General features: G+C 39.2%; 1 protein-coding gene and 1 pseudogene across 2 annotated transcripts in view; both read right to left on the bottom strand.

The window, feature by feature from the left end:
* Positions 1 to 4971: 4971 nt before the first annotated feature.
* On the bottom strand, positions 4972 to 5596 carry LOC128116841 (60S ribosomal protein L10-like; annotated as a pseudogene).
* Positions 5597 to 7320: 1724 nt separating this feature from the next.
* Uprt (uracil phosphoribosyltransferase homolog) overlaps positions 7321 to 17412 on the bottom strand; it is a 30331-nt gene continuing 20239 nt past the window's right edge. For both annotated transcript variants that reach the window (XM_052734392.1, XM_052734393.1), the window contains exons 5-7: positions 17207 to 17368; positions 16455 to 16553; positions 7321 to 13831 (exon numbers count right to left, since the gene is read on the bottom strand). In XM_052734392.1, coding sequence (XP_052590352.1) covers positions 13725 to 13831; positions 16455 to 16553; positions 17207 to 17368 — 368 coding nt within the window. In that variant the 3' untranslated portion in view covers positions 7321 to 13724. The remainder of the gene's footprint in view (positions 13832 to 16454; positions 16554 to 17206; positions 17369 to 17412) is intronic.

Below are 17412 nucleotides of genomic sequence, written 5' to 3'. Positions count from 1 at the left end.
AGAGTGAACAGCCTACACTCAACAGTATGCTGTGTTGTTAAGCTATGGTGTTTGGTACCTTGATATATTAAATTCACTTTAAATTTATGACATTTTGAACTGATCATGGATTTATCATTTGTTAAGGAACATGTACATTAACCAGTAAAAAATAACTAAAAGAGTAATAAAAACAATTGAAGCAATTAAAGTATACCATTAGAAAATGTTCCCTTAATGCAGTTGTTCTCACCTTGTGGGTCATGACACCGTTGGGGGTCAAAAGACTCTTTCACAGGAGTCGCCTAAGACAATGGTCTTAGAAAACAGATATTTACATTACGATTCATAACAGCAGCAAAATTAACAATCATGAAGTAGCAATGAAAATAATGTTATGGTTGGGAGTCACTACAACAGGAGAAACCATACTAAAGGGTCACAGCATTAGGAAGCTTGAGAACCTTAGTGTAAAAACAAAAAGTAAGTAAAGGGAGCAGATGAACCAGAAGGACATTTATGAAAATAACAAGTAAAATGACAGGTATAAAGTCAACTACATAATAATGTTAAGTGCAACTGGATTAAGCAATCCAACTAAAAGCTATATATTTATCAAAACTCTATAGGAAATATAATTTAGACTTAAAGATAGAAGAGCATTTAGTACTTTTGCAGAGGAACTGGATTCAGTTCCCAGCACCCCCATGGCAGCCCATAACCATCTATAACTCCAGTTTCAGGGGATCTGAGGCCCTCCTCTGGCCTCCCTGGACACTGGGAATGCACATGGTGCACATACATACATGCATGTAAAACACTAATACGTGTAAAAATAAATAATTTTCTAAAAATAAATATTAATTGAGATATAGAGGTAAATTTTACATAGCTGGAGTTTTTTTGTTTCCACCTGGCTCCTGCAGCCGCTCAGACCCAAGTAAACACACAGAGACTTATATTACTTATAAACTGTATGGCCGTGGCAGGCTTCTCACTAGCTAGCTCTTACATCTTAAATTAACCTATTTTTATAAATCTATACCTTGCCATGTGGCTTGTGGCTTACCAGTATCTTTTCATCTTACTTCTCATGGTGGCGGCAGCTGGCAGCGTCTCCTGACTCAGTCTTCCCCTTCCCAGAATTCTCCTCTCTCCTTATCCCACCTATACAATACTTCCTGCCTGGCTACTAGCCAATCAGCACTTTATTTGTCAATCAATCAGAACAACACATTCACAGCATACAGAAAGACATCCCCAACAATTTTATAATGATACCAAATGGTGAAATATGGAATTATTTTCCCTGAGACCAGTAACAATAAATGATATTTGATTTCATCACTTTCATTCAACATTGACATGGGGTTCATGTCAATCACTTTGATAAAGAAGTCATCCAAGCCGGGCGGTGGTGGCGCACGCCTTTAATCCCAGCACTTGGGAGGCAGAGCCAGGCGGATCTCTGTGAGTTCGAGGCCAGCCTGGGCTACCAAGTGAGTTCCAGGAAAAGGCGCAAAGCTACACAGAGAAACCCTGTCTCGAAAAACCAAAAAAAAAAAAAAAAAAAAAAAAAAAAAAAAAAGAAGTCATCCAAATAGGAAAGGAAGGGAAAATGATCCCTATACATTGATAACATGACCTTGTATATGAAAAAATCCTAATGTATACACACTAAAAATTAAAATTAGTAAATGAATTCAGCAAAGTTGCAGAATATACGATCAACACACAAAATACATTTTTACACACTAACAATGGACAAACTAAAAAGATAATTAAGAAAAATCCATTTATAATACCATAAAAGGATTTCGATATTTAGAAATAAATTGAACCAATCCCAGCACTCGGGAGGCAGAGCCAGGTGGATCTCTGTGAGTTCGAGGCCAGCCTGGGCTACCAAGTGAGTCCCAGGAAAGGCGCAAAGCTACACAGAGAAACCCTGTCTCGAAAAACCAAAAAAAAAAAAAAAAAAGAAAGAAATTGAACCAAGGATATAAAAGCTTATAGCCTGCCTGGAAATCACAAAACACTGCTACAAAAAAGGTAATGGAGACAAATAAATGGAAAGATATTCCATGTTCATAGATTGGAAAATTTAACATTGAGATATCACTATTACCCAAAGTGACCTATGGCTTCATTATAATCTCTATCAAAATCCCAGCACCTCATCTTAGTTCTAAAATTCATAACAAGTTACAAGGGACTCTAACTAGCTAAACAATGAAGAAAAGGAATAGCAAAGCAAGAAAAGTAACTTTCTGATACCAAGATGTACTACAAAGCCCCAGTAATCAAAATTAGCATAATAATACAAACATAGGGTAATGAAGTATAAAATTAAGAGTTCATAGACAAACCTTTATATTTGTTCTGGGCTATGGGTCAGTGGTAAATAGCTTGCCTACTATGAACAGGGCACTGTTTTCAACCCTCAATACTACACACCTAGATATGAGAAAAAAATCAAAATGTGCAGTTATAAATATTGTGATAAACTTATGCTGTTTTACTCTCCTTTCCAAGATGTGAATCATTGCTTTGTTCAGTGTATCCATGCTGTATATACTATTCACTAATTGAGTTCCTTAATAGTTATTTCATGACCAGATTGACTATTTCAGAATCATAGTGCTTGGTTTTGATTAACACTTATTTTACTTAATAATAGTCCCCAAGTACTAGAGTAGTGACACTTTTGATTTGGGTATGCCAAAGAAAAGTGATAAAGTGAAAAGGTGGAAGTTCTGGACTTAAGGAAACAAGAACAATGAAGTATTCTGAAGCTGATAAGATCTGTGGTAAGAATGAGTCTCTACCCATGAAATTGCAAAGAAGGAAAAAGAAATTTGTGTTAGTTTTGCTGTCACACCTCAAACTACAAAAACTATAGGCACAGCATGACAAGTGCTTGGTCAAGATAGAGAAAGGAATTGAATTCGTGGTTTGGTATTATCCCAGTTTTCAAGCATCCACTGCAGGCTTACAATTCATCCCTCAGGGATGCAGAAGGAATGACTGTAATTATATCATTAAACTTTTACGCCACAATTTATAAGGGCTTAATGGGACAAATTAAAATTTCACCCTCTCTTACAAAATTTCGACTCAACAAAAATGTAGCTCTATTGTCTGGTGGCTAAGATATCCCAGTGAATCTCTGTGTAACTCTACACAGGTAAGTATGTATGGCCTGAAAGGAAAGCCCTTGCTAGACTCAGACCACTACTGCTGCCACTGAGAGTCAACAGTCATTCCTTCCAAAGGTGAAAATACTTAGGTTATAATCAACTGTAGGGCTGAGGCTGCAGCTCACTGATAGATCGCTAGCCTACTACATGCAAAGCCCTGGGTTCAATCCCCAACAGTCCATTGTGATAAAGAAGGTATGGCAGAATTCATGGCTATGGGAGTATGTTGTAGAGAATCCTCACATCCCAGGAGATCAGAAAAGCAGAAAGCAGCTGCAACCAGGAGCAAGGCTATACATAACCTTGAAAGGCCTGCCCCTAGCAAGCTATTACCACTAGCTAGACTCCACCTCCTAAAGCTTCCATTGCTCCTCAAAAGAGCACCTCTACCTGGGGAACAAGCACCCAAAACACAAGCATGTAAAATCATGCATTGCTGTGGGATGTTCTGTATGGCAAATGTGTTGCTCTGATTGGTCAATAAATAAAACACTGATTGGCCAGTGGATAGGCAGGAAGTATAGGTGGGACAAGGAGAAGAATAAAGCTGGAAAAGTGGAAGGCTGAGTCAGAGACACTGCCAGCCGCCACGATGATAAACAGCATGTGAAGATGCCGGTAAGCCACGAGCCACATGGCAAGGTATAGATTTATAGAAATGGATTAATTTAAACTGTAAGAACAGTTAGCAAGAAGCCTGCCACGGCCATACAGTTTGTAACCAATATAAGTCTCTGTGTTTACTTGGTCGGGTCTGAGCGGCTGTGGGACTGGCAGGTGAGAGAGATTTGTCCTGACTGTGGGCCAGGCAGGAAAACTATAGCTACAATGTATATATGACAGGAAAGTAGAAGTGGAAATGTCTAACAGGAAGATGGGTGGGATGGGGAGTGGCAGTGAGGGGCATGGATGGGGATGTATTCTCAACATATAGTATTTACTTTTATAAAATCTTTAAAAATAAGTTCATTTTAAAAATTGACTTTATAAAGGACATTTCAGATTCGAACAATAACAGCTATGATGGAGCTCTAGAAATAAACCTGTATTTTTATTCTTAAAAAGCATGTTACAGTGTAGGACTATAGCTCAGTATCTACTAGCCTACCATGTCATGAGGCCCTAGGCTTGATACCAGGCACCTCCAAAGCCTTTTTTCCAAGGTACATCTACTACAAAGTAGATTTGGGAATGAACTTCCAGGAATTACTCCCTATCTGGCCATCAAACTATGCAAATATACAACGGACAGACTGACAACTGAGTAACTATCAATTTTGATCACCAGTTAGAAAGATCGTTAGCTATTAATGAATATAGTCACAGCCTGTGATGCCAAAGTGTTCTGTGCATAAATACAAATTATGCTTGTTTCTGCAGATTTTAAAACAGGGTTGGGGGATAAAGAGATGGCTCAGTGAATACAAGCATGTATTGTTTTTGAAGGGGACCCAAGTTCAATTCCCAGCACCAACACTGGACAGCTCACATCTGCCTCTCTCCAGCTCCAGAGGATTTGAAGTCTTCTTCTGGGCCCCATGGGCACACACTCATGAGCATATAGCCACACAAAAAGGCACACATATACATAATTAAAAATATAATAAATCTTTAAAAAGATAGAGACAATGTGTTCATGGTGGAGTTCCCATGGGAAATGACTACCTTGAGACAGGAAAGGTTAGGTGAGGTTCTTTTGGCTTATGCAGAATGAATTCTCTTTGCTTTGACTGGATGTGAGATTTACTACTGAACATGATCTGTGTGGTATAGGAGATCACTGTGGAAGACCTCAGGAGTGCAGGACCTGCCACTTGTCCATGGTACTGCAATTGGGGATATATTTGACCCCACAGCCATCAGGAGTGAGCCGCTTCTCAGCTACTATGTCTTTACATTCATCAGCAGTAAACTTGGTAAAGCCCCACGTCTTTGAGATGTGGATCTTCTGGTGGCCAGGGAGCTTGAACTTGGCTCTACACATAGCCTCAATCACATATTTCTTATTCTGCAGCTTGGTGCAGATGGACATGATGACCAGGCCAATGTGCCCTGGGGCTGCCCAAAAGGCATACACGTATCTATGTGGAGCCTGTCTGGCCCAGAACAGACATCTTGTTGATGCAGATGACATGGGAAGGGTGGAGCCTTACTTGGATATGGAAGCCATCCTTGCCACAACTCTTTACCATGTATTTGTTGACACAAGTTCAAGTGGCCATCCAGGGCTTTGGAGGAGAGTTGTTCATAATTATTTGACACCATGTGGACACAAAGTAGGAATTCATCAACGTTTGCCTTCTTCTGCCCCAAGTCAAAGATGCAGATCTTGGCATCAGGAATGCCCTGGCAGAAGTCAGACTCTAAGTTTTGTTCTTACAGTACTGGCAATACCAGGCTGGGTGGCGGTGGCTCATGATGACAAGAGGATCTTGAGTGGTATACCCAAGTTTTTTTTTTTTTTTTTTTTTTTTTTTGGTTTTTCGAGACAGGGTTTCTCTGTGTAGCTTTGCGCCTTTCCTGGAACTCACTTGGTAGTCCAGGCTGGCCTCGAACTCACAGAGATCCGCCTGGCTCTGCCTCCCGAGTGCTGGGATTAAAGGCGTGCGCCACCACCGCCCGGCGTTGTTTTTTTATTAATTAAATTTATTCATTTATTTTACATCCTATCCAAAGCTTCCCCTCCCCCCTCTCCTCTCATTCCCTCCCCACCCCTCCCCCACCTCACCCCCACCCACTCCTCCTCTTCTGTTTCTGTTCAGAAAGGAACAGGCCTCCCATGGGTATCAACAAAGCATGGCATATCAAGTTGAGGTAGGACTAAGATCCTCCCCTTTTATTAAAGCTGGGCAAGGCAACCCAGAACGAGGACTGGGTTTCCAAAAGCCAGCCAAAGTATTAGGGACAGCCCCTGCTTGTAGTTAGAGTTTTCCTGCCTGGCCCACAGTCAGGACAAATCTCTGTCACCCGCCAGTCCCACAGCCGCTCAGACCCAACCAAGTAAACACAGAGACTTATATTGGTTACAAACTGTATGGCTGTGGCAGGCTTCTTGCTAACTGTTCTTACAGTTTAAATTAATCCATTTCTATAAATCTATACCTTGCCACGTGGCTCGTGGCTTACCGGCGTCTTCACATGCTGCTTGTCATGGCAGCCGCTGGCAGTGTCTCTGACTCAGCCTTCCACTTCCCAGAATTCTCCTCTCTCCTTGTCCCACCTATACTTCCTGCCTGGCCACTGGCCAATCAGTGTTTTATTTATACAGAACGATATCCACAGCACCTGCTCCCACTGCTAGGAGTCTCAAAAGTAGACCAAGCTACACAACTGTCACACATATCTAGAGGGCCTAAGTCACTCTCATGCAGGTTCCCTGGCTGTCAGTCCAGACTCTGTGAGCTTCTATGAGCCCAGGTTAGTTGTTTTTGTGGGTTCTCTTGTGATGACCTTGACCCCCCTAGCTCTTACAATCCTTCCTCCCTCTCTTCTGCAGGATTCCCTGAGCTCTGCCCAATGCTTGGCTGTAGATCTCTGCATCTGTTTCCATCAGATACTGGATGAAGGCTCTCTGATAACAATTGGGGTAGGCACCAATCTAGCGTCTCTGGAGCTGTGTATTGTAGGCATGGTTATCCTTTACAGCTAATATCTACTTATGAGTGAGTACATACCATGTTTGTCCTTCTGAGTCTGGGTTACCTCACTTAGGATGATTTTTTTCTAGTTCCATCCATTTGCCTGCAAATTTCATGATGTCATTGTTTTTAACAGCTGAGTAACACTCCATTGTGTAAATGTATCACATTTTCTTTATCTGAGAATAAGTTATTTCCAAGCATGATTACCATCCATGTAATCTTAGTAGGGAGATCCAATATCTTTGGGTACAAAACATATTTTCTAATTGTGCTAAGGTAATTACAATGGCAACAACATGCCTGGTGGATTAAACATTGGTCCACAGGGCAGATATGAGCTATGTGAGAAATAGGTACCAGTGTAGGCATAAAGACCCAAAGAGCCAGGAAGGCTCGGGGGAAGGATTGTTGTGAGTTTGAGGTCAGTCTAGTCTGTAGAGTGGTGTAAGGACAGCCTGAGCTCCAGAGTAAGACCTTTTCTCAAAAAAAGACAAACTGAGTCATTATTTTTCATTTATTTAAATTTATTTTAAGTGATCCATAAAAACAAAATTTGTACATATTAATGGGATACCAGATGATATCTCAGTACATGTACACATTGTGTAATATTTAAATCATTTATCCTTTTCCTTATTATTACTTCTTCATAGTAAAAACTTAACAAAATATTTTCTTCTAATTTCTTATGTATAGTACATTAACGATGATCTACAGACACCCTACTATGTAATAGCACAGCAGAACTTTCTTATCTAAGTAACTTGTGACCCTGTTCAACCTTTTCTCACTCAGTCATCCCTCCCCAAATTTTGGTAACAAGCACTCTACTCTCAACCTGCACGAGATCAGTTGTCACCAGATTCCACATAGTAGAAGTCATACAGTATATGTGTATCTGTGGCTGGCTTGTTTCATTCATTTAACATAATCTCCAGTCTCATCCAATTTAGTCACAAATTCATCCCTTTGCATGGCTGAATAGTATCCCATTGTATAAATGTACTATGCTTTCTTTATACATTCATCACTTGACATACACTTTGGCTGTTTCTATTTCTTAATTATTGAGAATACTGCTTCAATGAACATGGGAGAGCAGATGTCTCTTCAGCATATTTTCATTCTCTCTGCTTAAATACTCAGTAGTGTGACTGCTAGAGCAAAGTGAATTTCCTTTTAATGAATGGCATTCACAAGAAAATGGTGAGTTAAGTGGATTAGAAGAGTAGAAGGGTCACTCTTCCAGAAGACAGGAAAAGGAAAGGAAGGAATCAGCCTGGAAAGATAGTAAGGCTTTAGCCACCTGGGCCAGACAGAGTCCTTGAATCAAGCTGGACGGTGTTAGGACTTATAGCTGGGCAAAGGCTTGTATCCTGAACAAACAGGGTCTTTAGACCAATTTAAAACAGTTGAAGCCTGACCCAGATATGAATCAATAGCCCTTCGCGATAGGCAATAACATATAAACACTTGTGGAATTCCTCTAAACCTCCAAACTTCTAAGTTCTCTGAAGGTCAAAACAACTTATATTAATATGCAGTGCTTGTTCTCACTCCAAGAATGGAGTAAAGGAAGTCGCACCTGATTTCACAGCAGAGAAGTAGAAATAATTCTAAACCACACCCTTAGATTTGTCATAAGAAACCCACCCTGCCCAGAATGCTGGTGCACACCTTCAATCTCACTACTTTGGAGGCAGAAGCAGGTGGATCTCTGTGAGTTCGAGGCCAGCCTGGTCTGCATAGTGAGCACCAGGCTAGCCAGGGCTATATAGTGAAATGCTATCTCAAAACAAAAAGTAATAATAATAAAGAAAAGAAACAGGCCCTGCCACATAACACATATGGAAAAAGTCTCAGAAAAAGCCAGTGGATTGATAGAAGATGACTACTTTTGTCATTACAATTATGTGCCTCCTCAATCCATATTGAAGTTCTAATCCCCAGTACCTCAAAATGTGACTATATTGGAGCTAGGGCTTTTAAGGAAGTGATTTGGCTAAAACAAGGCCATTAAATGGGCCCTAATACAATCCGACTGCAGTCATACAAAGAGAAAATCTGAACATACAAAGGAACACCAAGGTTATACATACAGGTGGAAGACCATGGGAAGTCAAGTCAAAGAGAGGCCTCTGCAAAGTACACAAACATATCAACACTTTTTGATCTTGGACCTGTGGCCTCCAAAACTATTTCTGTTGTTAAAACCATGCAGTCTGGTATTTTGTTACAACAGCTCAAATAAACTAATATACTGACTTGGAACCTGGACATGAACAAATCCGGCTGAACTGTGATATTACCTTTCCCTAAGAACATCTGGCACATGGTTAGGAGTCAATTATTTGTGGGGAGTATAATGGTTATCTTAGTGTCCTGTGGAATAAAACAACTATGTTATCTCTGTGTGATATGGTGGGAAGTGAGCATTGCTGGTGAATTCAAGTACGTTAAACAGGTCACAGAAAGCATTAATAATTGTATGTATTGAGCAATTTAAGTTTCAAGATGTAATATCAATGGAAAATGACACGCCAGGCGATGGTGGCACACGCCTTTAATCCCAGCACTTGGGAGGCAGAGGCAGGCAGATCTCTGTGAGTTTGAGGCCAGCCTGGGCTACAAAGTGAGTCCCAGGAAAGGCACAAAGCTACACAGAGAAACCCTGTCTCGAAAAACCAAATAAAATAAAATAAAATAAAAAATAAAAAAATAAAAATTAAAAACAAAAGTTCAAATAATGGTAGACAAAGGGAAAAATAATCAGATTAATATAAAAATATTGAGGTGTATATAATGGCTTTATAAAATGGATTAACTGCTTCAAGTCTATTTATATTTTACATGGAATCCTCTAAATGTTGGATATACTCATGCTATTATTTCTCTAATTTATCTGCTATATTAAATGTAAATGCTCAGAAAAATACAACAGCCTTCCTTTAAGGGAGACTGGGCTGACCAAGCGTGGTGGTATATGCCTTTAGTCCCAGCACTGTAAGTTTGAGGACAGCCTTGTTTGTCTACACAGTAAATTTTAGGACAGCCAGAGCTACATAATAGAGAGACCTTGTCTCAAAAAGAGAGAGGGGGAAGGGACTGGACCAAATGTCCCAGAGGGTGGACTTAGTGGAAAGAGTTGACACAAATGTTATCAAGACATAAAATAGAATCATGAATAATACTCAATCCAAAAGAAGGTGAAAATGAGGAAAAAGTAAATCAATAATTACATGACCTGAAAATTATCTCAACACTGCAACAAAAAGCAGACAGACTGTCAAATTGAACTTTTTAAAAAGCAGGACACAGCCCTACAGCTGCTTATAAGAAATTCAGATGAAACATAAACATGTTCAAAGTAAAGCTAGTCAAAAGAAAGCTGGGATCATTAGTATCATCAGCTAAAACAGATTTCAGCACAGAGTATTAACAGGTACAAAATGGAACATTTCCGAATGGCAAAGGGTCACATTATCAAAAGACTACAACAATTCTAACAGTCTGCACCTAAAAAGAGTGCTCCAAACCCTTCAGAGAACTGAAAGAAGAGACAAATACAACACTTTAGTCTGAGCTTCCAATATCTTTCCAATAATCAACAGAACAAGTAGACAGAAAAATTACGAGTGAAGGAGTAGAAAACTTGAACAGCTTTATCAACCAACTGAACCTGACATTCATAGCAAACAATACAGGATCTGCATACATTCCAAGTAAGCATGGAAGATTTACCAAAGGACAATAGTTTATGGACAAGATCCTATGTCAAAAACCCTCGTAAATTAAAAGGATTCAAATCATAACAATTATATTCTCTCACCATAATGGAATTAAATTAAGAAATAATATCAAAGAAAAATATGGAAAAATGGCATGACTAATGCAATTAGTTGACTATTCTAAAAGACCCTTGGTTGAAGACAAAAAGAGAAAATATTTTTACCTGAATGAAAATGAAAACATATAAAAAATAGCTAAATCTTTATAGGAAGTTTTATATCATTAAATGCTCATATTATAAAAAGGAGAAATGTTGGAAATCAAGACATTGAATCAGAAACTGGAGGGGTGGGGCCCAGCAATCTGTAGCCCTCTAAGTAATTATGATGCATGTCATACTTTGAGAGTCACTGCTATATGTTATCTGCATGTCATTTTTGCTGTAGCCTTTATTCTTCAATAAAGAACCTACACAATTTAGACTGATCCGAAGTTCATGTCACTAAAGCCAATCTTACTTTCAGTGGTCTGTTAATCTTATGTTGACTTTAGAAAATAGAATCCTGCAAGTGATTAACCCTGCAAGTAAGAATTTGTTTGCTAAAACATTCCAAAATTCAGAGACCAGAGTTATAGCTGCAGGGGTGTAGGGTACAGGTATCAGTGGGGAATATGACCTTATTGAATAATTCCTACTGTTTATGCTGGGCTTCCCATGTGGGAATCAAACCATGTTTTTTAATCATGTTCATTGCTGAAAAGCAGCAGACATTTGGATCTAAATGGTTAATGATATAAAAAGAATTTGTTTAAGATGGGCATGCTGGTTGTAAGCCTTTCATCCCAGAACTCAATGAGGGTGATGAGTTAAGGTCAGAGTTGACTACACAGAAAGTTCAAAGCCAGCCTCGGCTACAGAAGATCATGTTTCAAAACAAAAAAGAATTTGCTTGAAATACGGTTTTATACCTACAGTTGAACGTGAAATTCTCTCATGTTCTGGAAAGCACTTCAAACAAAATACTGCAGCCCAAAGAAGCACCAATTCCATTCAGCTGCAGCAACTCTCAGGTTGGCAAGCCAAAAAAAAAATATTTGGGAGGTAAAATCTGGCTCAGTTACTTAAGCTACCCTCCACCTCAAAATCCTCCTACCTCAACCTCCTCAATGTCAGAGTTACAGGAATGCACTACCACACCCAAATTAGTGAACATCATCTTTCCGACTGATTCAATGTAATAATAATGTCAACAGATCTGGTCCATCTGAATTTGCGTCTCACATCATTCCTAGGGACACCTAACAAACAAATGTAAATAAAACTTTCAGCTGGGCAAGGTGGTGAACACCTTTAATCCCCAGCACTCAAGAGGCGGGAGGATCTCTGTGAGTTCCAGGCCAGCCTGATCTACATAGGAAATCACAGGCCAGCCAGGGCTATACAGTGAGACCCTCCCTATCTTTAAAAAAATTCAGTAAGAACTTGAAGGCAACATTCTGCCATGGAAGAACTGTTAGATGAATTTTAATTTTATTGTATGATAGTCTTCAAACTAAAGTAGGTGGGCATGGTGGTGCACACCTTTAATCCCACTCTGGAGGCAGAGGCAGGCCTCTAAGTTCAAGGCCAGCCTGGTCTACAAGAGCAAGTTCCAGGACAGCCAGGGCTACACAGAGAAACCCTGTCTCAAACAAACAACAACAACAACAGAAGTAAAAGTACGGAGGGTAAAATCCAGTCAATCTACTCAAAGGTGCTTTCCTCCTCTGAGCCTCACGGATCTTTTCAGCTTTAGTTCTTCCTAAAAGACTACCTTCTGCTCCTTCTTATGCTTTTGAACAGAGCCCCACAGCAGCTGGCTGTGGGGCCAGGAGAGTGTAATTCATCCAGCCACCACAGTTAGAAGTTTTAATATCAATGTAGAATGGGATCAGGGTTTTATAAGCACATTTCAAAAGCGCAAAGATTGAGTCTAAGATTGTTTCTCTCCCTTTTAGAAGCTTAAATATGAGCACATACAAACTTTATATATTTTTAAAGAACATTAGTTTTTGTCTATTTTAATACAGCTATAGTTGTAAAACATGCAAAATAACTAAGTTCCAAACCAAAGGCAACTAGTAGAAACAACTACATTAAAAAGAATCATGTTGATTTACTTATCAGCCACAAAATGCAGCAAAGCCTCCACTTTCCTGCACACTTTAGAAAAACTCCTCAGTTCCTTTGCAGAGGGCTGACTTAGCTCTCTCTTGTCAGCATCAGGCATTCGTGGTTCCGTCTTTGTAGATTCCTGTTACAGATCCAGATACTGAAAAGGCCCTGCCATCTTCTTCACTGTATTAAAGCTTTGCAAGCACCTGCCCTCAATCCCCAGTTTGGGAAATGAGCCAGGAGGAACACAACAGTTTAGCGGAAGAGTTAACCAGACATCCTGGGTCTGAAAAATTAAGCGAGGACATTAATGGCAACATAAAATTCCAGGATATATTCTTGTTCTCTCTTCTCCAAGGTGCCTGCATATATAATACAAGGAAGTAGAGTATGGACAGTTACAACAACCACATACAAGAAACCACCCTAGAGCCAAAAGCACAGTAAAGAAAATGTAAACTATAGTGTGCTGAAGAACTAACTCTTGTTTGGGTTTCTTTGCAGCTGCAAGCAACCTCCAAACCAAGAGCGTCACAAGTTCGACAGTTTCCATGCACTGACTAAGGGTGCGGTGATTTCCATGAGCAGACGATTAAAATTTCCATCTTTTTAAGCACTGTGGGTGTGCTTCATTGTTGAATTTGGTACCACATGTGAGGAAATGACCAAATCAAACAAATAAACTTCCAATATTTCTTGTTGCTACACCTACTTCCAATGTTAAAAGGCATTCCTAGCTGGGTGGCGGTGGTGTACGCCTTTAATCCCAGCACTCTGGAGGCAGAGCCAGGCGGATCTCTGTGAGTTTGAGGCCAGCCTGGTCTACAGAGTGAGATCCAGGACAGGCACCAAAAACTACACAGAGAAACCCTGTCTTGAAAAGCCAAAAAAGAAAAAAGAAAAAAGAAGGTATTCCTAATGTATTTTCTCCATTATTTCTCAAACAAATTAGTAAAAACAAATATGAAATCCATTCACAACCATAATATCACACAGAGTATTTCGTCTTCCTTTAACAACTTAGTCTGTTCCAAAGTATTTCTGTCCAAAATGTGTAGGTGCAACAGGATGAACTTCAGTAGTTAAAATTGTGATCTCTGGAAATTCTTGAATGATTGATTTGGCACCTTCAAAAAGTAAAAATAATTGTTATTACTGCAAGATTTTGGTAACACTAGTTAGAATTCAGAAAGTTTATAATCATTGTCTCCAGACTCAATACTGACAGAAAATAAGGAACAATCATCTTTGGATGCTGAGTTAGGGATGTTTAATCTCTAATGTTATACAATATCTGGTATCTGAAAAGCTTTGCTAGGAGTTCAGACCATACTCCTACCCACTCAAAAATATGGTCTGAAAATCAAATTATTCAATTACACCAGCTTTGGCTAGAATCAAGTAATATGGCACTCTCTAAAAGGAAAATCACATGAAATGAAAGTTTTCCAACTGAAACACCATAAAACAAGTGTGAAGGCGTCTTTGGTCTGTCAGAGAATGCTAGTTGTTTAGAAATAAGGATTCAAGCTTAAGATGAGGGGATTGGGTGGGACCCCAAACCAAAAAGCCACAGTGAAAACTGCTACACAATGTGGATTTTTCAGTTTTAATGCCAAACAATGGGACACTGTTCCAATTAACACAACTACAGCTAAAGAGATTATTTTTCTTTTGCCAAAGGTGGATAATTACTGGATTATCTTAATGTTTTCAATGTCACCAGTGCTCCATACAATGGGCAATCAAGCAAATCACCCTTAGTCACCACTAGTATTTGAATTCCAGGTACATTTAGGTTACAAAAGAACAAAGTAATCCAATAGGCCACAATTAGACACAACAGCGTACTGAGAATAGCCTTTCTAACACACATGCTGTGGCTTCTGAGGTTTGCCTGAAACCTGGCCTAGCCGGAAATGAGAGAACAGCCTAACTAAAGAAGCCATCTATTTCTCTTTCAATTCTGAAACAAATATAACTCACTGTAAAACATTTAGAAAATGTCCAAAAAAACAAAAGCTTAAAAATGAAAGTCATTTAGAATTACGCCTGAAAATAACCACTATTAGTACTGTGTGTGCATTTTGAAACCAGAATTGAAATAGCATTGTATATCTTTCTAGCCAGTCACATTGAGGTCAAATTTATTTGGTTTTATGCTAAAGTCTGCTTTTGGTAGTTAGTGTTATAATTTGTATTTGGTCATCTCTAAACTTATTGGTAACATTTCACAATATTTCTTTATATTTGTATTAATTCTTTGAGAAATTCATACAATATATTTTGATCTTATTCATACCTCGTCCCTACTCCCTACCCACTCAACGTCATGTGTTTTTGTGTTCTCTCTTTTCCTCTCCTCACCCTCAAACAATCAAGCACAGGCTGGGTTACCCAACTCCTTTGGTGTGTCGACCTAGCAGGGGTCAAAGCACTCAAAAACTGACTCTCCCTCTCCCAGCAGCTATTAGAGGCCAGTAGCTTCTCAGCTAGCAGTCGGATTCCATGTCCACCTTGCCTATCTCCATGCTAGCTAGGATTTTATCTGGCTTGAGCCTGCACAGGTCATATGCATGCTGTCACATCCTCTATGAGCTCACCTGTGGAACAGTCTATAAAACACTGTTTCCTTAAAGTCATCCACTACTTCTGGCTCTTAAGATCTTCCACCCCTCCAAAAAGGTCCTGAGACTTTGGAGGAGGGATGCATTTCACAGCATGTAATTGCCTTGTTTGTGCTGCTTTTTCACACTTGCTATCTATATTTTTATATCACTAAATGTTGTTCAAAAGCAACTTCTGCAAGGTATGTAATATATCCTCTAAATAGATATTACTTATATACTCATTTTCTTATCAGTCATCTATGTAAGTCCATTTGTTGTTGTTGTTGTTTTTGAGACAGTCTTGCTATATAGTTTGGTGCTTTATGTCAGGCAGGCTGGCCTTGAACTTGCACTGATCCTCTTGTCCCTGCCTCCCAAGTGCTCGAATTACAACAATGTGTCACCATTCCCAAACGCCATTTACATACTTTCAAATTACTTCTTATACTAAATGACTCTATAATGAAGACCCTAGAAACTAAATTCTTATGCCTCTATGATTATTTTCTTGCCATGTATTCCTAATTGCCCTAGATTGTTTGGTAAGAAAGCCAGAGTCTTAATTTAGGTACATCTCTTGCAGGAAATGGGGAATAGATGACTTCCTCACATGTCCTTAAAACAGACATCTAATTCAAAAAACATCTGATCTTCATGTCACATTCCAAAGACTACTACCAGAGAACCTGGGTTCGATTCCCATCACCCACATGGCAGGTTACAACCATCTGTAATTCCAGTTCCAGGGGAATCAAACACCCTTTTCTGGCCTCTGAGGTACACAAACATACATGTAGCAAAACAACATACACATAAAATAAAATAATGAAATAAAAAATTAAACATCAGAATGGTGGAAAACAAGCCAGACATGCTAATATATGCCTGTGGTCTCAGTTGCTTTGGAAAATGAGACAAAAGGATCGCCTGAATTAAGATCAGTGTGTGATACCTTGTCTCAAAAAATCATTTAATATTATCACTAAGCTTAGAGATGACAAACACAACTCATAACTACCAAAACTAGATTTAAATTGAATATGGACATACAACTCTATTTTTCCTTGGGACAAGAGGCTAGAGAGATACACACTATCTCATCACCATCTGGAGCTCAACTTATAGCTGCAACTTAACTCACCATGGGGAGTGGAGAAGAGACTGAGTAGGATAATAACACTGGGTTGAACTCCATGTTCTATAAGAACCTTTACAGCTTCAATTACAGTGTTTCCAGTGCCTAAAACAAAAAGGCAACCAAACCCATTAGCAATGTTAACATCTATATTGAAATGGTCTTGAATTAAGGGCAATACAGTAATCTTAACATAAGACTTGACTAGTGAACGCTTCATCTGAAAGTGCTTGTTCTTTGTCAGTGTTATCTTTGATGATGGATACAACATAAACAGGCATCAAATGTACAAGTCCTAAACTCACTTATTGCTTGAGATACCAAATTTCACACCAACACCACCCCTGCTCACTTCCCTGGGAGACCATGATATGAGAAAGTACAGGGATGAGAGCAGAATACTAGAAAAAAATTACCTCTAGAAAGGATAAAACCTTGTGAAAATCACTAAGGTAAAGACAGAACATGTTTCAATATATTTTCTGTGTTCTATATATTTTGCCTCATTAGGTCCTTTGCTTCAATGTGTTCATTTCAAAACAGATGTTCTTTGGAGCTAACCAAGTTTGACTAATGTATATTCCCTTATTACACAATAAAAATTTCCCAGTGAACTGCCCAGGGCAACTCCAAATCCAACAGAGACAAACACATTTAGAAACTGGTTTTGCCTTTTATATAAGGGTGCGTAGGAGGTAGACACTAACTTGAATTTAAACTCTAACAAAAAAATTACAAATGCAACTTAAGCTACTCACTGAGAATTGGATACATCAGAAGGACTTTTCTGCGATAAATGTCTGGAGGGAACTTGGCATAATACACTTTGGCCCTTTGTGTCTCCTCATCGCTCTGAATCAGGATCTTCCCGATTCGTATGGATCGACAGCAGTCTCGTAAACCTTGCTCCATTGCCTCACCTTGAAGAAGGACATGAAAAGCAATCAAGGACAAAGGGTGACGG

This window comes from Peromyscus californicus, unplaced genomic scaffold (assembly GCF_007827085.1).
Source record: "Peromyscus californicus insignis strain IS unplaced genomic scaffold, ASM782708v3 Scaffold_10__1_contigs__length_136768540, whole genome shotgun sequence".
Classification (NCBI taxonomy): Eukaryota; Metazoa; Chordata; class Mammalia; order Rodentia; family Cricetidae; genus Peromyscus; species Peromyscus californicus.
The sequence above is the reverse complement of the archived record's forward strand: the minus strand, read 5'-3'. Positions and strand labels throughout refer to the sequence as shown.